Below are 24,420 nucleotides of genomic sequence, written 5' to 3' on the forward strand. Positions count from 1 at the left end.
TCTTTATTTTTTTATTATTTTTTACATAAATAATCAATATAAACTTTAAGTTAAATGATAATTTTTATAAATAAATAGTTAAAAGTAAGAACAATATAAAAAAATATTTTAAGAATAATTTCTGAATATATTAATATATTAAATTATATTGTGTTTTTTATATTATAAATATATATAAATAATATTTTATATATATTTAAAAAAAAAAGTTTTATATTAATTTAATAATAATTATTTGTTATTAAATTTTTTATTTTTTTTTCAGTTTATGTAAAATATATCTATTAAATATTCTTTTTTATATAAAATAAAAAATATTAATTTAATTATTTGTACTTCGTATAATTTTATTTTTTTTAATATATAATATATTAAAATTATAAATCATACAATTTTTATGATGAAATATAGTAATTAATTAAATTTATTTTAATACATATTATTTATATCTTAATATAAATAATTATATAAATATATATATTATTACGATTTCGAATAATGATAATTAACATAATTCGAAAAAAACTATATTAAAAGTATAAACTATAATTGTTGAATAATAGAAATATATTTTATATAATAAAAAATATTTAAAAATAAATAAATGAATAATGAACTTAACAAATAAATAAACAAAATGCCAATAATTTCTAAATAAATCTTTAAAAAAAAAAAGAAAACAGCTAAATTATAAATTAATAGTTAAACTTTAAATTAAGATTTATAAATATATTAGAATTACTTTTTAATCCCAAATGTAAAAAAAATAAAACAATATTTTTTTATAAAATGTGTATAATACTTATTAAGAAAATAAACTTATTATATCAACTAAATATAGGATTTGGTTATTTTTGATAAACTCTCAGACTATCCATAATAAGAATTAAATTAGGAAAATAACTTAGATAAATTAAGAATCCACTCAATATTGTAAAACTTTAAAATTATAGATAGCATTTCTACTAGCTAAAATAATGTTTCTTTTTATTTAAATAATATATAAAATGATAATAGAATTTTTTGGTAAAAATTATATTTATTATATATATATTTTATATTAGTTTTTATAAAGTAAACAAGGTACCTAACTAATTCAAAACTCAATTAACAGCTTATCAAAATAAGTACAAGAAATAAAAAAAAATATGTCAAATAACACAGGAAAAAAGGTACTAAATAAAAATAAGAATAAATATTTAATTTAAAATGTAAAAATTAAAAATAATAAACATAAAACTCTTAAATTAAAAAAAATAAAATAAGTAACCTGATCATTTCCAAATAAATTAGATATAAACTTAAAACGAAATTGATAATCTTTATAAAACTAGGTTCTAAAATAAGTAAGTAATAACTTATCACTTTTAAAGAAATAAAGATAAAATATAAGCATATTAGTATTAGATAATATCTGTTCATTATAGTAAAGAAATGATTTAATTACTAAATTATAGTATAGACGAGTTTATTTAAGAGAATATATAAAAAAGATTAATAAAGTACATTTTTTATTTAACAAAAATTATATTATTTTTGCTTTTTTTCTTAAAAAAAATAGTATTTATACAAATAAATACTATGTTAATACATTCTTAAAGATATTTGAAAATATAATTTAATTATCGAATAGTAATGGAGAAAATGATATACATTTAAACTTAGACTTAGACTAAGAATATATTGCAAAATATGGAGAAGTAAACAATCATTTTGTTTTAGAAAAAATAATGATTTTTATATTTTAGATTATTAAAAGTAAAATAAATGTAACAAATTGTTTGAAAGATAATAGACTATACTTAAATATGGAAGTAATATAAGTCTTTGATAAAAAACAAAATAATAAAATAATAGATGAAGTTAAGGTAAAATAGTAATAATAAATCTTATAAAGATTTTAATATAATTAAGAGATATTTAAATAATGAAAAATAATAATTAAATATCTATTTTATTAATTTATTTATTAAATAGCAAAATTATTGATTTTATTTAAAAGAATATATATATATATATATATATATATATATAAAAATATATATATATATATATATATATTTATATTTATTTATATTTATTTATATACAATATATATAATTTTAAATATAATATTTTTTAATTTTTCATATATATTTTCATAAAGCCTATTATTTTTAATATTAATGAAGATGATAAAAATCTTATTCTTAAGCTAAATGATAAAGTTTTATTAAATAAATTATTTTAGAGATAAAAAAATTAAATAAAGATTTGTGGATATAAAAAATTAGTAAAATGATAATCATAATTTGAAAATAAAAAAATTATTTAATGTTTCTTTATTTTATTATAAATTAACATTAAACAAAAATTATATAATATACAATTGTTTAATATTATCATTATTTATATATTTTTAATTTCATAAATAAGTTTTTAATATTTTTTTATATATATATAAAGTAAAATTTTATTTTTTAATATTTATTTTAATAAAACTTACTTTTTTATATTATATAAAGAGTTTTTTATATTTTTAATATAAATTAATAAATCAAAATAATTAACAAATATATAGAATATCATTTTAATAAATAATTATCACCGAATAGCTAATTTTTTTATTTTTAATATTTCTATTTATAATTATAGAATTTTATAATATTTTAAAATAAGTATTAATTAATTTTTTTGGATATAATTTCACAAAAGTATTTATTTTTTAAAAATAATAAGAAAATAGTTATACATATGAAAATCATCTTATCTTTAAAATATTAAAAACTTATATCATTATATTAAAAAGTTTATATAATTTCAAATTATTATTATTGCTTTTTATAAAATTAATGAAAAAATATTTTCAATTACAATATTAAAATATATAATTTATATATTAATAAAAAAAATTCTGCCTTTATTATTTTATAATATAAAATTTTATTAATTATTGAATATTCTTTTAATATTAACTCATTTATAGATAAAATATATTTTAAATTAATTATAAATAAAATAAAATAAGAAAAATGAAACATATATTTTTTGTAGTTGTAAAGTAATATATTTAAAAGAATAATTAATAAAAGAAGTTTAATTATTATTATATAAAATACATTAAAATTAGCTGAATATTAATAAATAAAACTATTTTATTCTTATAACTCTAGAAGCGAAATTTTATTTATTAAGATAATTATATTATTATAATATATATTTTTATTTATATATTTAAAATATTTTTAAAATATTAAAAAAGCTATATATTTTATTATATATTATATATTAATTATTATTATAGTAATAAGACATAATTGTCCTGTTTTAAATATTTGTAAATTGTTTTATTGAATAGTCTAAATCAAAATGTTTTTTTAATTATATTTTTTGTAAAATTCATTATTTGAGCTTATATTTGTTATAAATAATATAAAAATAAATTATATTGATTTATTTTATTTTTATTATTAATTAAAAAAATAATAATAATATCTCTTTAGTTTAAAAAAAAAATCTAAAAATAAATAATTTTTTTTTTATATATATAATAATATAATTATTTATATATATAATATTTTTAAAAAATAAAAAATTCTTATTATAAAAAAAAAATTTTTAATAATTTAATTCTATTATATTCACTTTTTTAAATTTTAAACATGACTATTTTTATGTTATTATTTTAATAAATTTAAATAACAAATATGAAAAAATAAATAAAGAATTCATAATATTTAATCATCTATTAATATTTAATTAATAAAAAATATATATATATATATATAGAAAAATATAAAATATATAATATATATATATATATATTTATATATATATAATTAGTTCTATCTAAATATTTAAATTATATTATAATATATTATAACTAGTATATATTATTCATTAAAATATATTTTATCTTAAGACTTATTATATTAAATTCTATATTTATATCAATAAATTAAAAAAACTAAATATTAAAAATAAAAATCATATTTATATTTACTTTATATATTAAAAATATAAAAAATGTAATAAATTTCTTAAAAAATATCAATAAAAGATTACTAACTCCCTGAATAATTATCATCAACTGCACACACTTAAGTATATAAATGTAAAAAAGACGAAAACTACTACGCAATAAAAATAATACTTACTAAAGAGGCAAAAAAGCGTGCCATTAAGGAAATAAATGTCTTAAAAAAATTAAAAGGTAAATTATTTATAATTTAATACATTGAACATTTCGAATATAACGACAATATATGCTTTATAACGGAATATTTTCCTAGTATAACCTTATTATAATACTTGGTAAAATAAAAATAATGCCGCCTATAGTCACAGGAAGCTCTTTTTATATTTAGAAACATTTTAGATGGTTTAAGAACTATTCACACAAACAATTTGATCCACAGAAATATAAAACTAGACAATATACTAATAAACGAAATAGAAAAAATACCCTAAATTTGCGGTTTTGGAATATCTAAAGCCCTAAATATGAATGAATTAACCTGGTCTTTATTCGGATCTTTAAGTTTTACATCTGTAGAGATATTATTTGGTATATAATTATATATAAATATAAAAATTAATATATATATATATATATATATATATATATATATATATACTATATATATATTTATATTTATTTATATAGATACTATATATATATTTATATTTATTTATTTTTAGATACTCCCTATAATTATAAAACAGATATATGGTCTTTAGGTGTGGTTTTATTTGCTCTAACATGCGGATAATTACCTTTTGGATCGGAAATGACTAAACAAAATCAATTAAAGAATTTAAAAAAAGTCTGCACACCCCTTTTTTTATTCAAGAATGTTAAAAATATATGCGAAAACCTCAATATGTTGATTTTGGTGATTAGAATGAATAATGGTAACTACTTTTTTAAAGCTTTTTTGAGTTCGATCCTTCTAAAAGGATCAACTATTCGAGTATTTTGGAAAATAGGATTCTTTATCCGGAATTAGGAGTTGATTTTCCTTAAATATAAAAAGTAGATTTGTAAAGATTAGACAATTTATTAACAAGTATTGTCAAAAAGAATTAAAGAAATAAAAAAAAAGTGGAACTATTAGAAACAATAAAAGAAGAGGAGATAAAAAAGAAGAAAATTAAATTAAAAATGAAGAAAATTCAATATAATATGAATAAAATTCAATTTAAAATGAATAAATATTAATAAATAATAGTATTTTATTTAAATTAGATGAATAAAATGAGCATTTTTAATCTCAATTAGATATTTATTATTTCGAAAACGAGCGAATTCTAGTCTTAATAGATAATTTGGAATATATAAAAGGCTAAAATTGCCTAAAATAGTTATTTTTAGAGGCTTATGGGAAAGAAAAAGGTAATTTTATGCTTGAATTATTAAAATTTTTCTTAGTTTAAAATATATCTTATTTATATTTGTGGTTAGAATTCATTTTAATTAAAAAAAAAAACGTTTTTAATATATAAAATTTCGAAAATTTCGAAAAAATTAAACAATACCAAAATATCTAGCAAAATGTGCAAAAAGGACTCTAAATATATAATAAAGAATACATTGAATTATATTAACATTTAAATGAACAAAAAGAATTTTTGGATAGTTTATAAAAAGAGTTTTTAGTACCTATTTAAGAGTATATTTTTATAGAATTTGGAAATTCTTAATATAATAAATTGCCTGATTTCTTTAAATTACCCTTTAGAGGGGTAATTATGAATGCCTTTAAACTTGTTTATATATAAAGTTTGAAGTTTTTTACTTTTAAAGCGCCATTAGAGTTCAAAAAAGGGACTGATAATAACTATATTGTCGAATAATACCTGAAATAAGGGACTATTAGACTTAGGTTGGCATTAAGATTGTTGATTTGTAGTTTGATTGGAAGGATTTTAGAAAAAAAAGAAGAAATTTAACTAAAATATGTTGAATTTAAAAATAAAAAAGGTAATTTTGATGTTTAAGTATTAGGAAATTCATTAAACTAAATAAACGAGAGATAATGCAGATTTTAAATAGAGGAAATTTTTAAAAATTTCCTTCCAAAATTAAATTTAAAAGATATAGAACAAAATAAATTTTTATGAAAAAAAAAATTATGTTTATTATCACATATATAAATCCCAAATTAAAATATTTCCATCTTTTCCGCCAGAAATAATCTTATATACATATATAAATTAATATATTTGAAATATAATATATAAATATAATAAATATACATATATTAATAAATTATAATATAAAATTTATTTTATTTTAATTTACAATTTAATATAATTATAAATATATTTTAAATATATAATTTTATTGTATTTTTATAACAATTTTGTATTTGATTAAATATAGCTTTAATAAAATAAAACTATTATAAATAAAATTGATAAATATAAATAAAAATATATATATATAAATATATATAAAAATATATATAAAATATATATATATATTTATATTTTTCTATATATATTTCTATCTATATATCTATGTATATATTTTTGTATATATATATATTAAGATTACCTATTTATCATTATCAGATATTTAGACAATATTAATTGTAGATGAATGTCCTCCTTTTCCTTCAAAAAGTAAACTTCCGTTTACTATATTCCATACTTTTACAGATTTTTCAGTGCCTCCTGTAACAAAAAAAGTTCCACTTTTTGATACACATAAAGACATACATTCATCTTAATAACTTTTAAAAGACGATGTGTCAACACTTTTAATTAATTTATTCCCATTTGTAAAATTAATTTTTTTATCTTAACCAACAATTATACAAAAATCATTATTAAGTACATCAAAACTATTTATACCTCCCATTTTTTAAACATAAGCTCCTATTCTTTTTTAATTTTATAAATCCCATTTTAATACTTAATAATTAGAAATAAATAAAAATAAATAAATTTTATATTATACATGATTTATCTTTAGAACTTGTCATTAATATTTCTTCGTTTTTACCTATTAATTTCATTTTAGTTATTTTTTAAGTATGCTCTTTTAAATGTCCTATTGATTTTTTACTTCTCATTTCCCAAATCCTTGCTTCTCCTTCATATCCTCCTGAACATAAAATTTTAAATTACTACTTAAACATATACATTATACTCCCCCTCTATGTGCATTATCTATTTACCATAAAATATTTCCATCTTAGACATTAAAAGCTCTTATTTTTCCATCTTACCATCCCGAAAATAAAATTTCATCATTTAAATTAATACATATTGGATTTCCACCATTATTTACATACAAAAGTCTAATAACTTTATATTAATTGTTTATTTTTTCCCATAATCTAATACTATTATCCTCACTACAACTCGCAAAATTATTTATTTTTCCTTAACTTTAATATTAAATATCCAAAACAGCTCCTGTATGATTTTCCGAAACCAGTATTTTTTACAAATTAGTATTGTTAACCTTATATATAAGTCCTCTATCAGTTGCACAAATAGACTCTAAAGGACCTGATGTAATACTATTGATATTCCCACTCAAATTAATCTAAGAAACCAAATTAATGCCGTTCTAATTGAGCTAATAGTTCCCTAAAAAGCCATTACCGCACCCTACTAGTATTTAACTAGGCGATATTGCTGAAATACTTTAAACTCCAAGGGCTGAGACTGTAATTAATACTAATAGTGATTTTGTTTTTGTTTAAAAACATAAAAAATCACCCGAAGAAGTTCCAGCAAACAACATATCTTCCCTATTTTTCGAAAATTCAACACATTTATATTCCCTAATAACACTTCCTGTATTGATATTTTCTGAAAAAATCTTCCCTTCTTTCCCATCGATTTTCCATAAAGAAACACTTTTCTAAGATGCACACGCGAATTAATATTTTAAGTATCTCTTAATTTTATGTCTTTTTCAAAACCACCCCATTTCATCGCTACAATTTTTTCGTTTTAAATTTGGCAAGAACTTACTATATATCCATTTGAAACGTCCCAAATAAATATCTTTCGGTCTTAATCATTCCCACAAGAAAATAATAAACGATCATCATGTGAAAATTATACTATTTATACCTCATAATCATGTTCACTTAGCCTATATTTTATCCTTTTTTGATCATAATCCCATATTATGACATCAGAATTATCACCTTGTTAACCTGAAGCTATGTATTTGCCATTATTTGATATGGTAACGCAGGTAATTTGGTTATCGTGGCCTTTTAAAAAGTGTTAAGGGGTTGATGTGGGGTTTAAGTTCGTGATTATTAGTTAATTTCCGGATATACAAATATATTCTTTTGAGTTAGGATGAAAATGGACACTACGAGACATTTTACCACTAAAACCAATGGCATAGTGGAGTTAAAGAAGTGATTATTACATTTTTTAATTTTTATAATAAAAAGTTTTTTTTATATATATTTATAACGATATGATTTTTATTTTATTTTTGTTTTTATATTTAATCTATATTTTTTTGTTTAAACTATAATATTTATAAAATTATTTTTTTTATTTTTTTTTGTAAATAATATTAATTTTTAAATAAATTATTTTTGTATATATATAAGAAAAAAAAAAAAATAATAAAGAAAAAATAGTAGTTGTTAAGAAATTAAAAAATAAATAATTATTATAATATTTTATATTTAATTCTAGAGAATAAAATAATGTAAAAATTCAAAATTTATTATTAAATAAAATAAAAAGACATAAAATAAGAAAAAATATATCTTAAAAGTCATATAATTAATAATATATATATATTTTAAATATATATTAATATTATAAATACAATTTTTTTAAGGGTCTTTTAACTTTAAAAAAAAAAAAAAATTAAGAGCAAAAAAAAAATATAAAAAAACCTTTAAATAAATAAATAAAAAAATTAAAATAAAATAATGTCAAATAAACCAAATAAAAAGTTAAGTAATTCAATAAAATCAAGAGGTGAATTATTAGAATATGAAAATGAATATTACGATAATTTAAGCAAAAAGATAATGCGTTCTCGCCGGACTAAAATAATAGCAACAGTGAATTAAAATAACTATAAATCATATGAATAACTCCGAGAAATATACAAAGCCGGATTAAATTCTTTTTTAGTAAACATGGCCTATTGTTCTACAAAATTCGTCTCAAATGTATCCTAATGGCGTCAGAGATTAGAAGATGAATTTAAAACAAAAGTTCCTATAATATGTGTATTAAAAGGTAATTTAATAAGAATAGGATAATTAAAACAGCCAGAAATATATTTAAAATAAGTATTAATAAAAATAAAAAAATTATTTATAAAGAAATATAAAAAATAATAAGGGATAAGAATATAGATTTATAATAAAGAAAAAAATAATAGGTGATAGTAATATATGTACAATAAGTGATTAAAATATAATGAAGAAAATCGGAATAGGTGCTAAAATAATAATAGATTATGGCCAAGTAGCTTTGACAGTATTGAAATAGGAAAAAAGTGACAAAACATTATAAATTTTATAATAAAAATATGGATATGGCGAAGAATTTCCAAAAGAATAATAATCCAAAAATAAATCATAAAATTTAATAGTTTAATAAATGTATTTAAATTCATGTTCTTCTACATCTGAATCTGAAATCTATACATAAAAATAGGTCAATTTATCATAAGAAGATGTCGAAACGGAAAATAAATTTGCAGAAAAATTTAAATAATTAAGAAAAAATTCTAAAGAAAAAACTTATGAGGTTATAGTCTGTTAAGTAGATGGTGATTGTATTATTAAATCTTACAAGCCTATTTTTATCTATAAAAATAGAGATGAAACTGAATAATTATTTTATGAAGAAAAAAGAAAAAGAACATAAAATAATAATAAAATGTTTAAATCAATAGATTATCAAAATTTATAAGTTGATAAATAAAGTGAAGAATATGATGATTTCTTTGAATAAATTATTTAACCAAAAGACATTTATGATATAAACAATGCTCTAAATAACGAACTGGATTGCATATGTGTATCAAATGTGTAAACAGCAGAAGATATAATAAATGTAAAAAACATTATAGGATCTAAATCTATAAAAGTAATTGCAAAAATACAAAACTTAGAAGGTAAAAATAAACAAAAAAATATAAAAAAATAAATATATATATATATATATATATATATATTATATATATTTTATATATATTTATATATATATCTATACTTATATTTATATTTTAATTTATTAGCTATATAAAATTTTGATGAAATAATGCATGTTTGTGATGGAATTCTAATTGCTCGTGGTTATTTAACAATTCATATTCCTGTAGAAAAATTACATTTTATTTAAAAATAAATGATTTAGAAATGTAACTCTAAATTAAAGCCTGTTTTAGTTTCTTGTAATATTCTTGATTCTATGGTTTCTTCATTATTACCTTCTACATGTGAAGTAAGTGAAATTTCTAATTTAGTTTCCGATCATATAGACGGTTTTATTTTGAGTGGCGAAACTAGTTACGGAATGTACCCTATATAGACTATTCAAACACTTTCTAGAACCTGTATGGAAACTGAGGCTAGATAAATTTCAAAAAATAACTTCTAAATGAATAATTTGTTTTCAGGAATTCCGCCTACATTAATTAATTGTATTGTTAAATGTACTTTATAAGCTGCTTATAATATTTAAGCTAGTCTTATTATGGTTTTCACAAGTTCAGGAAGTACTGCTCTTAAAATATCTAAACTTAGGCCTCCTTGCCCAATTATTGCAGTCACTATTAATAATAAAGTTGCTAGATATATTAATTTGGTATCTTCTATTAGAAGCTTTACGTTTAATTCTTTGGAAGGTACCTTAAATCTTATCGATTAAATATTGGATGATTTTAAGGAATAAGAAACTATTAAAATAGGAGATTTTATTATTATTACTTCAGGAGAAGTTGAAAATCTATCGGGAACTACAAATAATTTAAAAATTTTGTAAATTTAATGATTTTTTTTTTTTTTTCATTAATAGGCGTTTTGTTTTATTTATATAAAATATTTAATTTTTTAATATATATATAATTTTTGTTAAAATAAAATTAGATTTTTTATTTTTTTTAATGGATATTTTAAATTTATTATTTTCCATATTTTAATTTGTAGTTGCTATATTACTAATAATATGTATTTTATTATTCAGTTTATATTATTTCTAAAATAATATCCTCTATTTACCTGGTTTTCAAAATTATCCAAATACATCATATATATAAAAAATATACTTTTCAGTAATATAAGGGTTACCAAAATCATAAGACGAAAATCCAGAAGGAAGTAGAAACCCAAAAGATGTGTAAAAAAAATTAATATATAAAATAAATTTATTAATTTTAAATTAAAGTAATATAGATTATGAAGATATAAACATTTAAGCAAGTGATGGAATTAAACTACATGGGTTATCATATTTTATTTTTTTAAAGACTGTTATTTTATTTTTATTATTTTAAATTATATATTCTTAGATGGATTTGTAAAAAATAGAACAGTTTATAACATCCTACAGTTGTATATTTTCATGAAAACGCTGGAAGTAAAATTTGAGAATAAAATAAATATAAAATATATAGATATTGGAACAAGAATATATTATTTGTAAAAGTATTATGAATTGGCTGATATAAATATAATTTTAATAGCATATAGGGGGTATAAATAAAAAATATATAAAAACATAATTAAAATAAATACATAAAAATAAAATAAAGTTATAGTAAAAGTCAAGGAACTCCAAATGAAGAGGGAATAAAAAAGGATTCAAAAGCTATTTTGGAACATGTTTTTAGTAGAAAAGATTTAGATACAAAAAGAATTTTTATTCACGGAAGATCATTAGGAGGAGCTGTTTCTATATATGCGGCATCATAATTAAATTATAATGTAATAACTCTCTTTTTATTTATTATTTAGAAAATAAAAAAAAAAAAAGATAAAAGGTATAATTCTAGAAAATACATTTACTTCTATTGCTGATATGGTAGATTGTATATTTCCTTTCTTAAAATATATAAAATAATTAAAATATCGTTTAATTAAAAATAAATGGGAAAGTATTAAATTGATTGATTAAATAAAAAATCCTATTCTTTTTATTTCTTCTATGAAAGATTAAATTGTTCCTCCTTTCTAAATGTCAATTTTATATGAAAAATGCAAAACCAAAGCAAAATATATTGTAAAACACATAACATTTTTATATTAATTAATTTTTTTATAGTATAAAATTGAAGAAGGAGATCATAATGACAATTGGACAATAGACCCTTATAGTTATTTTTAAGAAATATAATAATTTATGAAAAAATGTAATAATTGAAAAGATATTTGATTAATTTTTATTTTTTGAATAAACATAAATAACTAAAAGTTAATAAAACAAAAAAATAATATATTCTTATTCATTAAATATTTTTATATCCACAAATTTTAATTTTTTTTTAAATATTAGTATTTTTAAAGTTTTTATTTTAGCAAGCAATCTAATCTTCATATTCTTCCATATCTTCAACAATAGGCTAATATTTATATTTTTTTTATTTCTTAAAAATTAAGAAAAAATATTTACATTTACATTAGCATTATTCGTATTTTTAAAGCTCAATTTTTTTTTTTTAAATTATTTTATTTAAAATAGTAAAAAAAATCTATTTTTTTTCAATACTTTTGTACATGTAAGTTTTGCATCAATAAGCTCATTTTTATATATAAAATAACTAAAACAATTTAAAATAATTATACTTCATCTTATCTAGATATATATTATCCGTCATGATATGTAGGATCAACAATAATATAATCCGTATTTTATTGGACTGCTTTTTCAAATATTTATTCTTTATTATTTATTTAATTGGTTTATTAATTATTTTATTTATTTAAATCTTCAATATTTTCTTTATTAGATTATTAATTTATTTATTATTACTGCATTTATTAACCCATCTTTTCAAACATATTTATAGTGTTTTATGCATGATATTTTTAACTATATATTCTTTATATTTTTACATAATTTAATAAATATATGTTTTTTATTACTCTACTAATCCTTTTTTTAAATTTTCTTAAATAAAACTATTAATATTATGACCTAATAACTGTATAATTTCCTCACTATAATGAATTGATGTTAATTAGAAAATATTTGGATTTTATTAATCTATTTCAAATTAATAAGAAAACCAAATACTATCTTTTAGATATTTTTCATATATTTATTCCATGTCTTTTTATACATTTTATTATTCATATTGTAAATTTATAACATATTCCTTTTTTAAAATTAAAAATATATATTTGATTAATTGTAAATTGATTATTTTTTAAAAAATGAAAAATTTAAATATTTAAATTAATGCTTAATAATTTTTTTTTTTTTTAATAATATATTATTTATTTTTTTACATTAAAATAAGTTTAGTAATTTGATAACTATCCTATTATATCTGCTAATTTTTTAAAATATTCATGTCCAAAACTCAAAAATCTAGCTTACACATATTAACTTTAAAATAAATTAAATAATTATATCGTTAAAATATCAAATATTAATTTATATATTAAATTGTGATATTGATAATTATTTTATCGTATTATATTTTTTTATAATTACCATGAAATTCTATGTTCATTTTATAAATTATACAAATAAATAGAAACTATTTTGCTTAATTAGTTATAATAAACACAATTTACTCCTTTAAATAACTTCATAGCTTAATGAAAACTAAATTAATTATAATAAAAATCCTCATCATTTAACTATTGATAAATTTCGCTTCTAACTAAATCTTCAATTATAAGGAAATCCTTTTATTTTGTAAATATAACAAACAAATATTATTAATTTTCCTGTATTTTTATTATAAAAATACATTAAATATTATATAATATTTCCATGGATTAATAATTTTTTAAGGACTTTCGAAGATTAACTATATGCATTACGCATTTTTTTTTTTTAATTGTTTGACTTTTAAAATAGATTTTTATATTTTATTAATTTATAATGAATTATTCATTTTATTTATAAAATAATTATTTTTCTCAATCTTTATATAAAAGAAAATTGTAATAATACTTATAGAATATGTCTATTTTTTTATTATATATATTTTAAAAATTTCTTTCATATATTAAAATTATTATTATTATAAAAATATTTAATTTAATATTTTTGTAATAATATAGATTTAAAAATAAATATTATAAAAATAATGTATAAGTAAAATTAATTATTAATTTTTAAAAAAAATATAAAATTAAAAAATATTTTTTATAATTTTAAATGAAAATATTTTTTCTTATATTAAAAAGATATTTTTACATCTATTTTATTTATAATAAATTATGATTTTATAGAAAAAATAAAATATTTTAAAATAAATTTTTATTTAAAATATTATAATATTTAAATTTTATTAATTTATATTTTTACAATATATATAATTGGATTTTTTATAAAAATATAAATGTTAACGAATGACTATTTTTTTTTAATATAATATATATTAATTGTTTTTAGAATTATTATTTTTTATACATTTTTTTTTAAACAAAAAGTAAAAAAAAAAGTACTTTTCCAATTTTTTTTAATATATTTTTTAGTTAATTAATTGCTTTTTAAAATAAAATTACAGATATAAAAAATATCTTTTTTAAAATAAAATCGATTAAAAAAATAAACAATTTAAATGTGAAATATTTTAATAATATTATAAAAAATAAAATATTTAGATATATAAAAATAAATAATATAATTATTACAAAAATTATATTATTTATAAAACACTCTATATAAAATATTATTTAATATATAACTTATTATTCAACAAATTATATATTCTTCTTATTTAATTAATATTTTTTTTTTTTTTCAAATTTATCCTTCATTTTTTTTTAAATTCTCATATAACTAAACAAACATTTTTTTTATTGAATAAATATTAACTTCATCTTTTTTTTATTTTATGAAAATTTATACACAGCACATATCAATAATATCATAAATAGTTTAAAATTTTCCTTCTATATAATTCATACAATTAGGGTAATACTCTCTATGATAAGTTAATGGGTTAGTTTTTTCCGGATCTTATAGGATTTGTATATAAATATTTTTAAGTTCATCTTTTTTTACAAAACCCCAAGGTTATTACCCAGTAAAGAGTTCCAAAAGGATACACCCAAAACTATAAATATCAAACCTAGGTGATAATTCATGATTAATAATAGCCGCAGGATGTGCATACTTAACTGTAGTCCCCAACATATTGAAAGCCTCCGTTTATTTTTCTTCAAAAACTTTTGACATAGAAAGATCAGAAACAATAATATCATCATTCTAATCAAGCAAAATATTTTAAGGCTTAAGATCCATATGCTATATTTTTTATTCATAAAATAATTCCAAACATTCTACTAACTGTAAAGACCAAACAATTTTTTGATAATAAGTTATATCCAAGAAGTTATTTTTAATAAGCTATTTTAAATTAAATTTACATAAAGGCATCCAATAGCCAATTAAAACATTCTATCTTTGCATATCTACTTAAAAGGATATTCCTTTCAAAGGCATGATTCTCATGTTTTTAAAAAGCATAAATTTTTGCATATTCTCAGCTTCTGAGAAAATTATCTAAAACCTATTTAATGCTGAATCATCATTCATTTAAATTTTGCAAATTTTCAAAGCACATAGTTCGTTTTCTAATTAAATTTTATATACAATTCCGAAATTTCCTTTATCCAATTATACACGTTATTTCGTTTACATTTTCTCATGTGGAATAATTCTTATATATTTTTAAGATTGTTCTTATAATAATTAAGGCTTTTTTATTAATCTAGTATTTATTTTACATTCTTCTTATTCAGTATTATTATCTTGTATTATTGAACTTTCTTTAAAATTTTTTTTTTATTCACTACTTTTTAAAAGACTTTCTTGTAATTTTTTAAGTATTTGGAGTTATTCATCAACTGAATTTTTATTTACGTTTATTTTTTTATTTAATATTAAGTTCATTAAGTCCGGTATTCTTTTTTTTTATTTAGAAGATACTTATGTATAGTTAATTTGTAATTGTTAACATTATTATTGTAAAAAATTTAGTTCTAATTGATTTTATTCTATATCAGATTTACAACTTACTATAATACACTATATTTATTTCAAAGGATTAGCTTTTACATAAGAAAATATTATTTCTAAAAAAGAATCTTGTTAATTTTTTAATTATGATTTCATTGATATATCTACACATAAAAGAATTGTCTCGAATTCATTTATCTATGATTTGTTTAAACGGAAATATTCAGGATCACTCTTTGTTAATCTTTAAAAATTCACTACCTTGTTTTAATATTTTACCTTAGCTTAGTTTATTCCAAAAACTTAGCCTACGGATAATAAAGCTTCTATTAAATAGGCTTTTCCTACTTTACTTTCTCCTATTAATAAGACGTTTTGTTCGTTTTATGCTTTACGATCGTTTTGATTTTCCTAGATTTCTTGAGTATAGCAAAATAAAAAAAATTTAAAACGAGATTTTTATGGATTTTCAATCATATTTTTAAATAAAATTGATTTTTTTATAAGTAATTTGTTTTATTAATAAAGTAAATAATATTTTTTAATTTCTTTTATTATTTATAAATTAAATTTTTTCATATAAAAACTTTTTAGATAATAAATTTGTGAAATTGATATTTTTTTTAAAAAAATTGGTTATTATATATTTTATTTATTTATGATAATTTTTATATATTCATTAATTATATATTTTTATTATTTTAATATGATTATATTCTAATTTTTTATTAATTGAATTAATTTAAAAAATACTTAATACAAAATAAAAATAATTTTTTTAAAATACATTTGATGATTTTTCCAATTATTTTATTTAAAAATAATCATAATATTAAAATTTAGAAAAATATAAATAATTAAATAAATATGTCAGAGAAATGAATATTAACAAGAATTTTTATATATATAAATAATAAATATTTAAAAAATTATTTTTATATATTAAAATATATATAAATACACCTATTTGTAATTTATTATTACAAAAATATATTTTTAAATTAAAATAATTTTAATATTATTTCTAAAATATTAAATAAATAAATGCAAATAAAAAAAATAAAAAACAAATCAATTTTTTTTTTATAAAATAAAAAAAGGATTTACAAAAAGAAAAACAAATAATAAATAAGGAAAAAAAAAAAAAACAAAAACAAAAACAAAACAAAAATACAAAAGGAAAAAATAAAATAAAAATATATATATTAAATAAATTAAAAATAAAAAAATGTCATTAGAAAAATAACCTTAATAAACATTTGCATATGATGTTCTTGGTAAAATAAAAAAACCATTAAAAAATGTCCTAAAAAAAAAAAAGGAACTAATTATCCATACATTAATGTAAAGTAAGATAGTTAAAGTTAATTATTGGCCGACTTCCGTAGATCAATATCTTCCATAAATCCATTTGCATTGAGATAAGTACCTTCTGAGGACAGACATGCTTTCGGATATAGATGGGGTAACTAATTTTTCACACCAAATCCATATCCAAATAACATACATTTTGACAGATTATTCCCCACTCGTAAAAAAATCAAAAAAAAAAAAATCTAAAAAAACAAAATAAAAAATAAAAAAGATTATGATCCTTTATCAGAATCAGCAAAATCAAACGACTCTTTATAACTAATGAAATCTGCCCCAAATACTTATTCTAAATTAGTATTTTCATCCGATAAATTCCCCAGACCATGCATTAGAACAATTTAATATTATCAAAGATGTAAAATGGTAAATGATAAAACTAAATGTGAATAAGAAAAAAATGATATTTTGAGTATTTGCCCTAATTGGGCACTTGATTCTATGAAAGAAAAAAAAAGATAATAATTAAAAAAACATGCTATTGATAGATAAGTCTATGAAAATGCGATGAAAGTAGAAGATTATAATTAAGGAAAATCTGTTTCTTAGATTTCTAATAAAACATGGGTATAAAAATTTATTTATTCTTTTTATATAATTTATTTTTTAAAGAAAAATGGTACTAGACATTATTTAAGACCTGATACTATGTGGCCCGATGATAGATATTCTGAAATCACTCAATAAGAGGTTAATGAAGCTAAACAAAGAATGGCTGAAAGAACAAGAAGATAAGAAGGTAAAGCTGAAAAAAAATAAGCTTCAGCAGGACCTTAACCCAATAACGACAATATTGGAGAATAACCTGTTAAATTGCCTAAATCTTTATATCCTTGAGAAGAGGCTTTTTTATTTATTTGTTTTTTTTTTTTTTTGCATTATTTTTTTTTTAAAAAAAAGTTATTATTAATAGGTTTTTTTTTTATTATTTAACATTTTTTTTTTTGTAAAAAAAAAAAAAAAAAATTAATTAAAAAAAAACAATATAGAAAAATAAATTTATTGAGCTTTTTTTTTTTATATAATATAAAAAAATAATAAATAATTATTTTTTTAAAAAATAAATACATTTAAATATTAAATTAATAAAATAAAAAAATAACTTTTTTTAATTTTATTAATAAAAAAAAATAATTTCCAATAAAAATGTCACTTTACGGAGTTGGATTAAATACTAATTTACAAAGAATAAATATAGAATTCCGTTTATATTTATCAAAATACAATGGAAAATTAAACATAAGAAATTTAATAAGATTATTTTAATAATTAGATGTTCATAATGTTCATAGACTTAACTTAGAATTAATCCAAAAAGGCTTAAATTAATTCGGATTTTTCCTTCCAAAGGTGGATTATTAATGCTTACTAAAATATTATGATAGAAATAATGAGGGATTAATAAATTATTATGAATTAGTAGATGGAATAAGGTAAATAAACAAATTATTCTAAAAATAAAATAAAATAAAATAATAGAGAAAGAATAAATGAAAGAAGATTAAGTTTAATCGAACAATTATTTGATTATGTAGATTCAGAAAAATCAGGAGCGATATGTCCTAAAAAATTAGGTAAAAAGAATTCGATTTATAATTCATTATTTTTAAATAAAAAAAGGTGAAAAATTAGATGTTTCAAAAAACAAAGATTTTTAATTGGAAAAAAAAACTAGGGATTAAATTGTTTATGAATTTTTAAGTTGTTTTAATTTAAATGAAAACGGATTAATAACAAAATAAGAATTCATCTCCTTTTATGAAGATTTAAGTCAAGGAATTACTTCTGATTAATACTTTTTGACACTTCTAGAATAAAACTGGGGGCTTTTTGAAAAAGATGAATAAGAAATTTCAAAAGAAGAAGTCAAAAGTCTTGTTAAAGCTTTAAGATTTAAACTTATTTAAATGACTTAAGGTACTAACGACGAATTCTTATTAAGAAAACTATTTAAGGAATTCGACAATAATAAAAGTGGTTATCTAACATTAGAAGATCTTCAAGCTATGCTCATTAAATTGGAAATTCCAATCTAAAAAAGATACTTATAAGCTTTGCTTTAGAAGTTTGATGTAAATAAATCTGGATTTATTGAATTCGAAGAATTTGTAGTTTACTTAGTTAATGATCCTTATCCATGATTTTTATTTTTTTAATAAAATAAAAAAAAAAAACATAAAAGTTATATTTTCTTTATTTTAAATTTTTTTTTATTATTATTATTAAAAATATTTTTTTTAATATTTAATATATATACTGATATAAAAAATATATTTATAATTAAAGAATTTTACGTGTTAATTTGATAATATTATTTTAAATTTAATTTTTAAGAATACTATATAATAATATCATTGTTTATTTTTAAAAAATGTAATTTTAATATATAAGATTACATAATGAATATAATATAAAAAATAAATATTTAAAAATATATATATTTTATTTTAAATTATAATTTATTAAACTACATATTTCTATTTTTTTTATTATTCGCAATTTTTTTTAAATAAATTAATCATAAAATATAATATTTAACTCTGTTATTTTACGAAAATAAATAAAAAAATAAAATATAATTTAAATGTCAATAGTTGAATTAATAAAAGAAGTTACTAAAAAGTAAATATATTAATTAAAAAAATTATATTAAACTTAAAATAAATCAACATAATTGAATACAATATTTGTAGTAGCGAACTCAGTGGTCGGTTAGTGTATACTTAGTTATTCATTTAGCAAAATTGAAAATTAAAAAAATAATATAATTTATAATTTTTAATAAAGTCAAAGACTAGTAATAATTTGATTATAATTTCATTTAAAACATGTTCTTTAAACATAAAACATAAAAGGGAAAATTTATATATCAGATGTATAATTGAAAAGAAAAATTAGAAAATAAATAAAATAGATAATAAAACGAATTTTTGAAAATAATTTGTCTGTTGTCATTATTTTGTGCATGTAGTATTGTTTTATGTTATTTCTAATTGTAATAGGGTTACTATTCTCCATTTCTATTTAAAAAATAATAGCAAAATTAGCCCATAATGTTTTTTTTATTTCGCTGTATTATTTTATGTGTTGCATTTATTAATAATATATATATGAATCCAAAGTTTATACATGTAATCTCCATAAAAAAATTAATAAAGTAAATTATTTATCGATTTATTATGCTGTAATATCAGGAACTTTCGCCATATCATTTATAAAGATATTTATTTATTGAATTGAATGATTTTTTTAATTTATATTTCTTGTTTTCAATTTTATTTGCTTTGTATTTTTTTATTTTTAAATTCTTATTTATTATCAATATATAAAAGAAAGCATTTTACATTTTTTTTTTTTTTTTAAATTAATTTTTTTTTAAAAAAAGGTTAAAAAATAAAGTTATTTTTTTTTTTAATGAATTAATTTTATCCAATAGATAAAATAATAAATGAAATTAAAATAGTGGAAAATATGTTTAATAAATAATTGATTATTATTATTATTATTTTAATAAAATAAGAATATTTAAAAAAAAAAAATTAAATAGAAAAAATTCCCATTTTATTATCGAAAAAATAAAAATATTTTAACAACCCTAAAATAAATAAATGTTTAAAGAATTCACAAATTTAATAAAATCATAATCAGATCATCGTGAATATAAATTAATAAAGTTAAAAGAAAACGAAATAGAGATATTATTAATATCAGACCCCAAAACAGACACAAGTTCAGCTGCTGTAAATGTAAATGTGGGTTAATTAAATGATCCTCCAGACCGTTAAGGTAATATATTCCCCCCCCCCAAAAAAATAAAAAACCGAAAAAAAATAAAAAAAATAGGATTAGCTCATTTTCTTGAACATATGTTATTTTTAGGAACTTCAAAATATCCCTTAGCAAGTGAATTCGACCAATATTTAAGTTAAAATTCTGGATATTCGAATGCCTATACATCATTAGAAGAAACAAATTATTATTTTAACTGCCTAAATGAGGCATTTGAAGAAGGATTGGATCGTTTTGTTTAGTTTTTTATAGACCCATTATTTAATGAAGAATACGTGGAAAAAGAACTAAAAGCAGTGCATTCTGAACATATAAAAAACATTTAATAAGATTCTTGGAGAGAAGATTATTTTTTAAGGTATACTAGTATTTAAGGGTCTTTTTTTAATAAATTTGGTTCAGGAAATATGAATAGTTTAAATTTTCCTTCTATTAGGGATGATCTTATTTCCTTTTATAATTAATTTTATTCCTCAAATCTTATGAAAGCTGTAATTTTATCAAATAAAACAATACAATAATTATAAAATACAGCTTGTTTTTTATTCTCTTAAATACCCAATAAGTCTTAAAATCCTCCTTAATTTACTTAGTAACCATTTGATGATACTAATCTTAGTAAAATTTATAAAATAGTGCCTTGTAAACAGGAAAATAGGGTAAAATTTGTCTGGGTTTTGAAGGAGAATTACGAGAAAAAATACAAGAAAAACCCTTTATGCTATTTAAGTTATTTGATAGGACATGAGGGAAAAAATTCACTTTTAAGTGGATTAATAGAGGAGGGATTAGCCGAATCTTTATATTGTGGCTTTAAACATATTTCTATATTTTCAACTTTTTATATAGATATTGTTTTAAGCGAATAAGGTTTTCTTGATATAAATAAAGTTTTTACTCTTGTTTTTGCATACATTGCCATGCTTAAAAATAAAGGACCTTAATAATGGGTCTATGAGGAAAATCAGCTTATAAAGATTATTAAATTTCAATATAAAGAAATAGAAGAGCCTATAGATTATACATATATTTTAGCTTCTAAAATGTAAACTTGCGACCTCTAAGATATTTTGAGATATGATGCTCTGCTAGAGAGTTTCCATAAAGAAGATATGGAAGCTACTTTGAATGATTTTTAATTAAAAAACCTTAGAATTAATATAACTTCGCCACTTTTAGTTAATTAATGTGAACTTTTGGAACCTATTTATTAAATAAAATATAAAGTAGAAGATATAGAAGATGAGTTAATAAAAATATATTAAAATCCTTAAGAAAAATACATTAAAAAATTTGATTTACCGCCCTAAAATACTTTTATTCCTAAAGTTTTCCATCTATTAAATTTAGAAGTAGAAAATCCCGAAAAAAGCGACATAAAATATATTGCAAAAGGTACAAATTACGAATTTTGGTACAAAAAAGATAATTATTTTAAAATTCCGAAAATTTCTTTACTTATAAAATTTTTTCATGAATCTTTTTTTACTTTAAAAAATTAAATATTATGTGAAGTTTATATATCCATAATACTTGAAAAAAATAGAGAATTAATTTATTAAGGCGAAATGGCTTGTATTGAGACTATTTTAGAGTTCAAAAATGAAATTAATTTCATTTTTGAAAGTTTTTCCGATAATTTTTATATATTTTTGGAATAGTTTTTGACTTAAATTGTCAATTTTGACGTACTTAAAGATATATAAAAAAGCATTTTTAATATTCAAGTTAATAAAATTTAAAAAAAATACAAAAATTTCTTTTTTAAAAGTCCTTATGAATAAGGTAGAAATTACTCAGAATATATTATGAATAGATTTTCCTTTTCTCCTGAAGATCTTTTAGAGTAAAGTATGAAAGTTAGTTTAGAAGATGTAGCCTTTTTCGGAAATTTAATAAAGGAAAATTTATAAATATAATGTTTTTTAGGAGGAAATTTAAATAGGGAAATTAGCTTACAAATAAGTGAAATGATAAAAGATAAATTTTTTTCAAAAAAATAAATAAATGAAAACTAAGAAAATGTAATTATTTAAAAAAAAAAAATTAATTTAATTTTTTTTTTTTAGATAAATATGAAAAATTGCATTTTAAGTTTTCCTTCTAAAAAAAGAGTAATATTATAAAAAAAGCTCTAAAAAAATGAAGAAAATAGTTATATATGTTCTATCTATTAAATAGAAGGCAAAAATACAATTAAATAAAAAGTTTTATTCGAATTATTAGCAAAATTTTTAGATGAGCCTTTTTATAAACACTTAAGGACTTAAGAATAATTAGGATATATAGTTTGGTGTAGCAATTATGAAATAAAAAATTAATAATATTTTAAATTCGTTATTTAATCGAATGTTGAATGTCCGGAATATTTATCTTCAAGAATTTAAAATTTTATCAATTAATAAAGACAAAAAATCAAGGATATTTCATAAAACGAATTTTTAGTTCTTAAAAAGTCAGTTGAATGTATGCTAAAATAAAAAGAATTTAGTATTTATTAAGAATCTAAAAAATACTTTTATGAAATTAATAACAATACATATCTTTTTGATTTAAGTAAATATATGTTATAATTATAATTATATTTTGTTTTTTTCTAATTTTTTTATTTATAAGATTAATAAATGATTGCGTTTTTATAAAATATTTAAATCTATGAACTTATTGAATTTTTCGAATGTATTTTTTATGATAACCCTAAAAATGCTTAAATTTAATTAATTTCTTAAAATTAATTATGTAATAATCAACATTTATTGAAATTTACTTCTACTTTTATAAAAACTGAATGCTTTGATAATGCTGAAGAGTTCAAAAAATAATGTAAGAATCTTAAAAATTTTTCGGTAGATAATTGAATAAATTTAATTCATTATTTAATAAATTGAAAAAAAAATAAAAATACAATAAAATAAAATAAAGTAAAAAATTAAAATAATTTTATTTTATTTAAACAAAAAAATAGATAAAATCAATCTGTCAAATTAATAATAATAATAAAAAAAAAACAGGAAAATAAAATTTATATCATTTTTTTTGAAGAAGAAGAAGAAGAAAAAGAAGAAAATAAAAAAAAATGTCTTTAGTTCTAAAATTTTAATAAATCTAATATAATAATAACAGAAACAA

At 17.7% G+C, this 24,420-nt stretch overlaps 8 protein-coding genes across 8 annotated transcripts, besides 25 other annotated features; 6 read left to right on the forward strand and 2 right to left on the reverse strand. All coding sequences in view use genetic code 6, as the record gives it.

Annotated features, from left to right (window-relative positions):
* Positions 1-2,003: 2,003 nt before the first annotated feature.
* Positions 2,004-2,099: a microsatellite.
* Positions 2,098-2,139: a microsatellite.
* A 283-nt stretch (positions 2,140-2,422) lies between these two features.
* Positions 2,423-2,504: a microsatellite.
* Positions 2,426-2,504: a microsatellite.
* Positions 2,505-3,242: 738 nt separating this feature from the next.
* Positions 3,243-3,282: a microsatellite.
* Positions 3,283-3,748: 466 nt separating this feature from the next.
* Positions 3,749-3,817: a microsatellite.
* Positions 3,818-4,005: 188 nt separating this feature from the next.
* On the forward strand, positions 4,006-6,102 carry IMG5_146180 (protein kinase domain protein; the record flags this gene model as incomplete). Its single annotated transcript, XM_004031087.1, has 3 exons — positions 4,006-4,546; positions 4,681-4,893; positions 5,963-6,102. 3 exons carry the CDS (start codon positions 4,006-4,008, stop codon positions 6,100-6,102), a joined length of 894 nt encoding a protein of 297 aa, XP_004031135.1.
* Positions 4,548-4,666: a microsatellite.
* Positions 4,584-4,674: a microsatellite.
* Positions 5,120-5,190: a microsatellite.
* Positions 5,129-5,194: a microsatellite.
* On the reverse strand, positions 5,504-7,001 carry IMG5_146190 (WD40 repeat protein; the record flags this gene model as incomplete). The annotated part of the gene is made up of 3 exons (XM_004031088.1): positions 5,504-6,177; positions 6,539-6,897; positions 6,944-7,001. 3 exons carry the CDS (start codon positions 6,999-7,001, stop codon positions 6,124-6,126), a joined length of 471 nt encoding a protein of 156 aa, XP_004031136.1. The 3' UTR covers positions 5,504-6,123.
* Positions 6,187-6,248: a microsatellite.
* Positions 6,385-6,462: a microsatellite.
* Positions 6,385-6,464: a microsatellite.
* Positions 6,399-6,449: a microsatellite.
* Positions 6,401-6,460: a microsatellite.
* Positions 6,415-6,529: a microsatellite.
* Positions 7,002-7,709: 708 nt separating the features above from the next.
* Positions 7,710-8,385, reverse strand: IMG5_146200 (WD40 repeat protein; the record flags this gene model as incomplete). The annotated part of the gene is made up of 2 exons (XM_004031089.1): positions 7,710-7,745; positions 8,074-8,385. 2 exons carry the CDS (start codon positions 8,383-8,385, stop codon positions 7,710-7,712), a joined length of 348 nt encoding a protein of 115 aa, XP_004031137.1.
* A 371-nt stretch (positions 8,386-8,756) lies between these two features.
* Positions 8,757-8,796: a microsatellite.
* Positions 8,797-8,903: 107 nt separating this feature from the next.
* Positions 8,904-12,351, forward strand: IMG5_146210 (pyruvate kinase, putative; the record flags this gene model as incomplete). Its single annotated transcript, XM_004031090.1, has 10 exons — positions 8,904-9,272; positions 9,325-10,105; positions 10,229-10,970; positions 11,176-11,328; positions 11,377-11,433; positions 11,501-11,568; positions 11,606-11,684; positions 11,744-11,915; positions 11,965-12,210; positions 12,253-12,351. The coding sequence occupies 10 exons, from the start codon at positions 8,904-8,906 to the stop codon at positions 12,349-12,351; spliced, it is 2,766 nt and encodes a 921-aa protein (XP_004031138.1).
* Positions 9,265-9,304: a microsatellite.
* Positions 10,138-10,215: a microsatellite.
* A 518-nt stretch (positions 12,352-12,869) lies between the features above and the next one.
* Positions 12,870-12,913: a microsatellite.
* Positions 12,914-14,300: 1,387 nt separating this feature from the next.
* Positions 14,301-14,348: a microsatellite.
* Positions 14,349-15,033: 685 nt separating this feature from the next.
* On the forward strand, positions 15,034-16,513 carry IMG5_146220 (hypothetical protein). The gene has a single exon (XM_004031091.1). The coding sequence runs from the start codon at positions 15,614-15,616 to the stop codon at positions 16,160-16,162; it is 549 nt and encodes a 182-aa protein (XP_004031139.1). The 5' UTR covers positions 15,034-15,613; the 3' UTR covers positions 16,163-16,513.
* A 723-nt stretch (positions 16,514-17,236) lies between these two features.
* Positions 17,237-17,302: a microsatellite.
* Positions 17,266-17,302: a microsatellite.
* A 31-nt stretch (positions 17,303-17,333) lies between these two features.
* IMG5_146230 (hypothetical protein) lies at positions 17,334-18,411 on the forward strand (the record flags this gene model as incomplete). The annotated part of the gene is made up of 4 exons (XM_004031092.1): positions 17,334-17,408; positions 17,453-17,662; positions 17,717-18,069; positions 18,115-18,411. Coding segments are annotated over 4 exons (837 nt in total), but the record flags the coding sequence as incomplete, so codon positions are not given.
* Positions 17,665-17,715: a microsatellite.
* Positions 18,412-18,648: 237 nt separating the features above from the next.
* IMG5_206926 (EF hand family protein) lies at positions 18,649-19,643 on the forward strand (the record flags this gene model as incomplete). Its single annotated transcript, XM_004031093.1, has 3 exons — positions 18,649-18,935; positions 18,982-19,076; positions 19,123-19,643. The coding sequence occupies 3 exons, from the start codon at positions 18,649-18,651 to the stop codon at positions 19,641-19,643; spliced, it is 903 nt and encodes a 300-aa protein (XP_004031141.1).
* A 477-nt stretch (positions 19,644-20,120) lies between these two features.
* Positions 20,121-20,168: a microsatellite.
* Positions 20,169-21,058: 890 nt separating this feature from the next.
* Positions 21,059-24,185, forward strand: IMG5_146240 (insulin-degrading enzyme, putative). Its single transcript, XM_004031094.1, has 3 exons — positions 21,059-21,288; positions 21,346-23,847; positions 23,908-24,185. Exons 1-3 carry the CDS (start codon positions 21,111-21,113, stop codon positions 24,147-24,149), a joined length of 2,922 nt encoding a protein of 973 aa, XP_004031142.1. The 5' UTR covers positions 21,059-21,110; the 3' UTR covers positions 24,150-24,185.
* The last annotated feature ends 235 nt before the right edge of the window (positions 24,186-24,420 follow it).

This window comes from Ichthyophthirius multifiliis (assembly GCF_000220395.1).
Source record: "Ichthyophthirius multifiliis unplaced genomic scaffold scaff_1120509251131, whole genome shotgun sequence".
Lineage (NCBI taxonomy): Eukaryota > Ciliophora > Oligohymenophorea > Hymenostomatida > Ichthyophthirius > Ichthyophthirius multifiliis.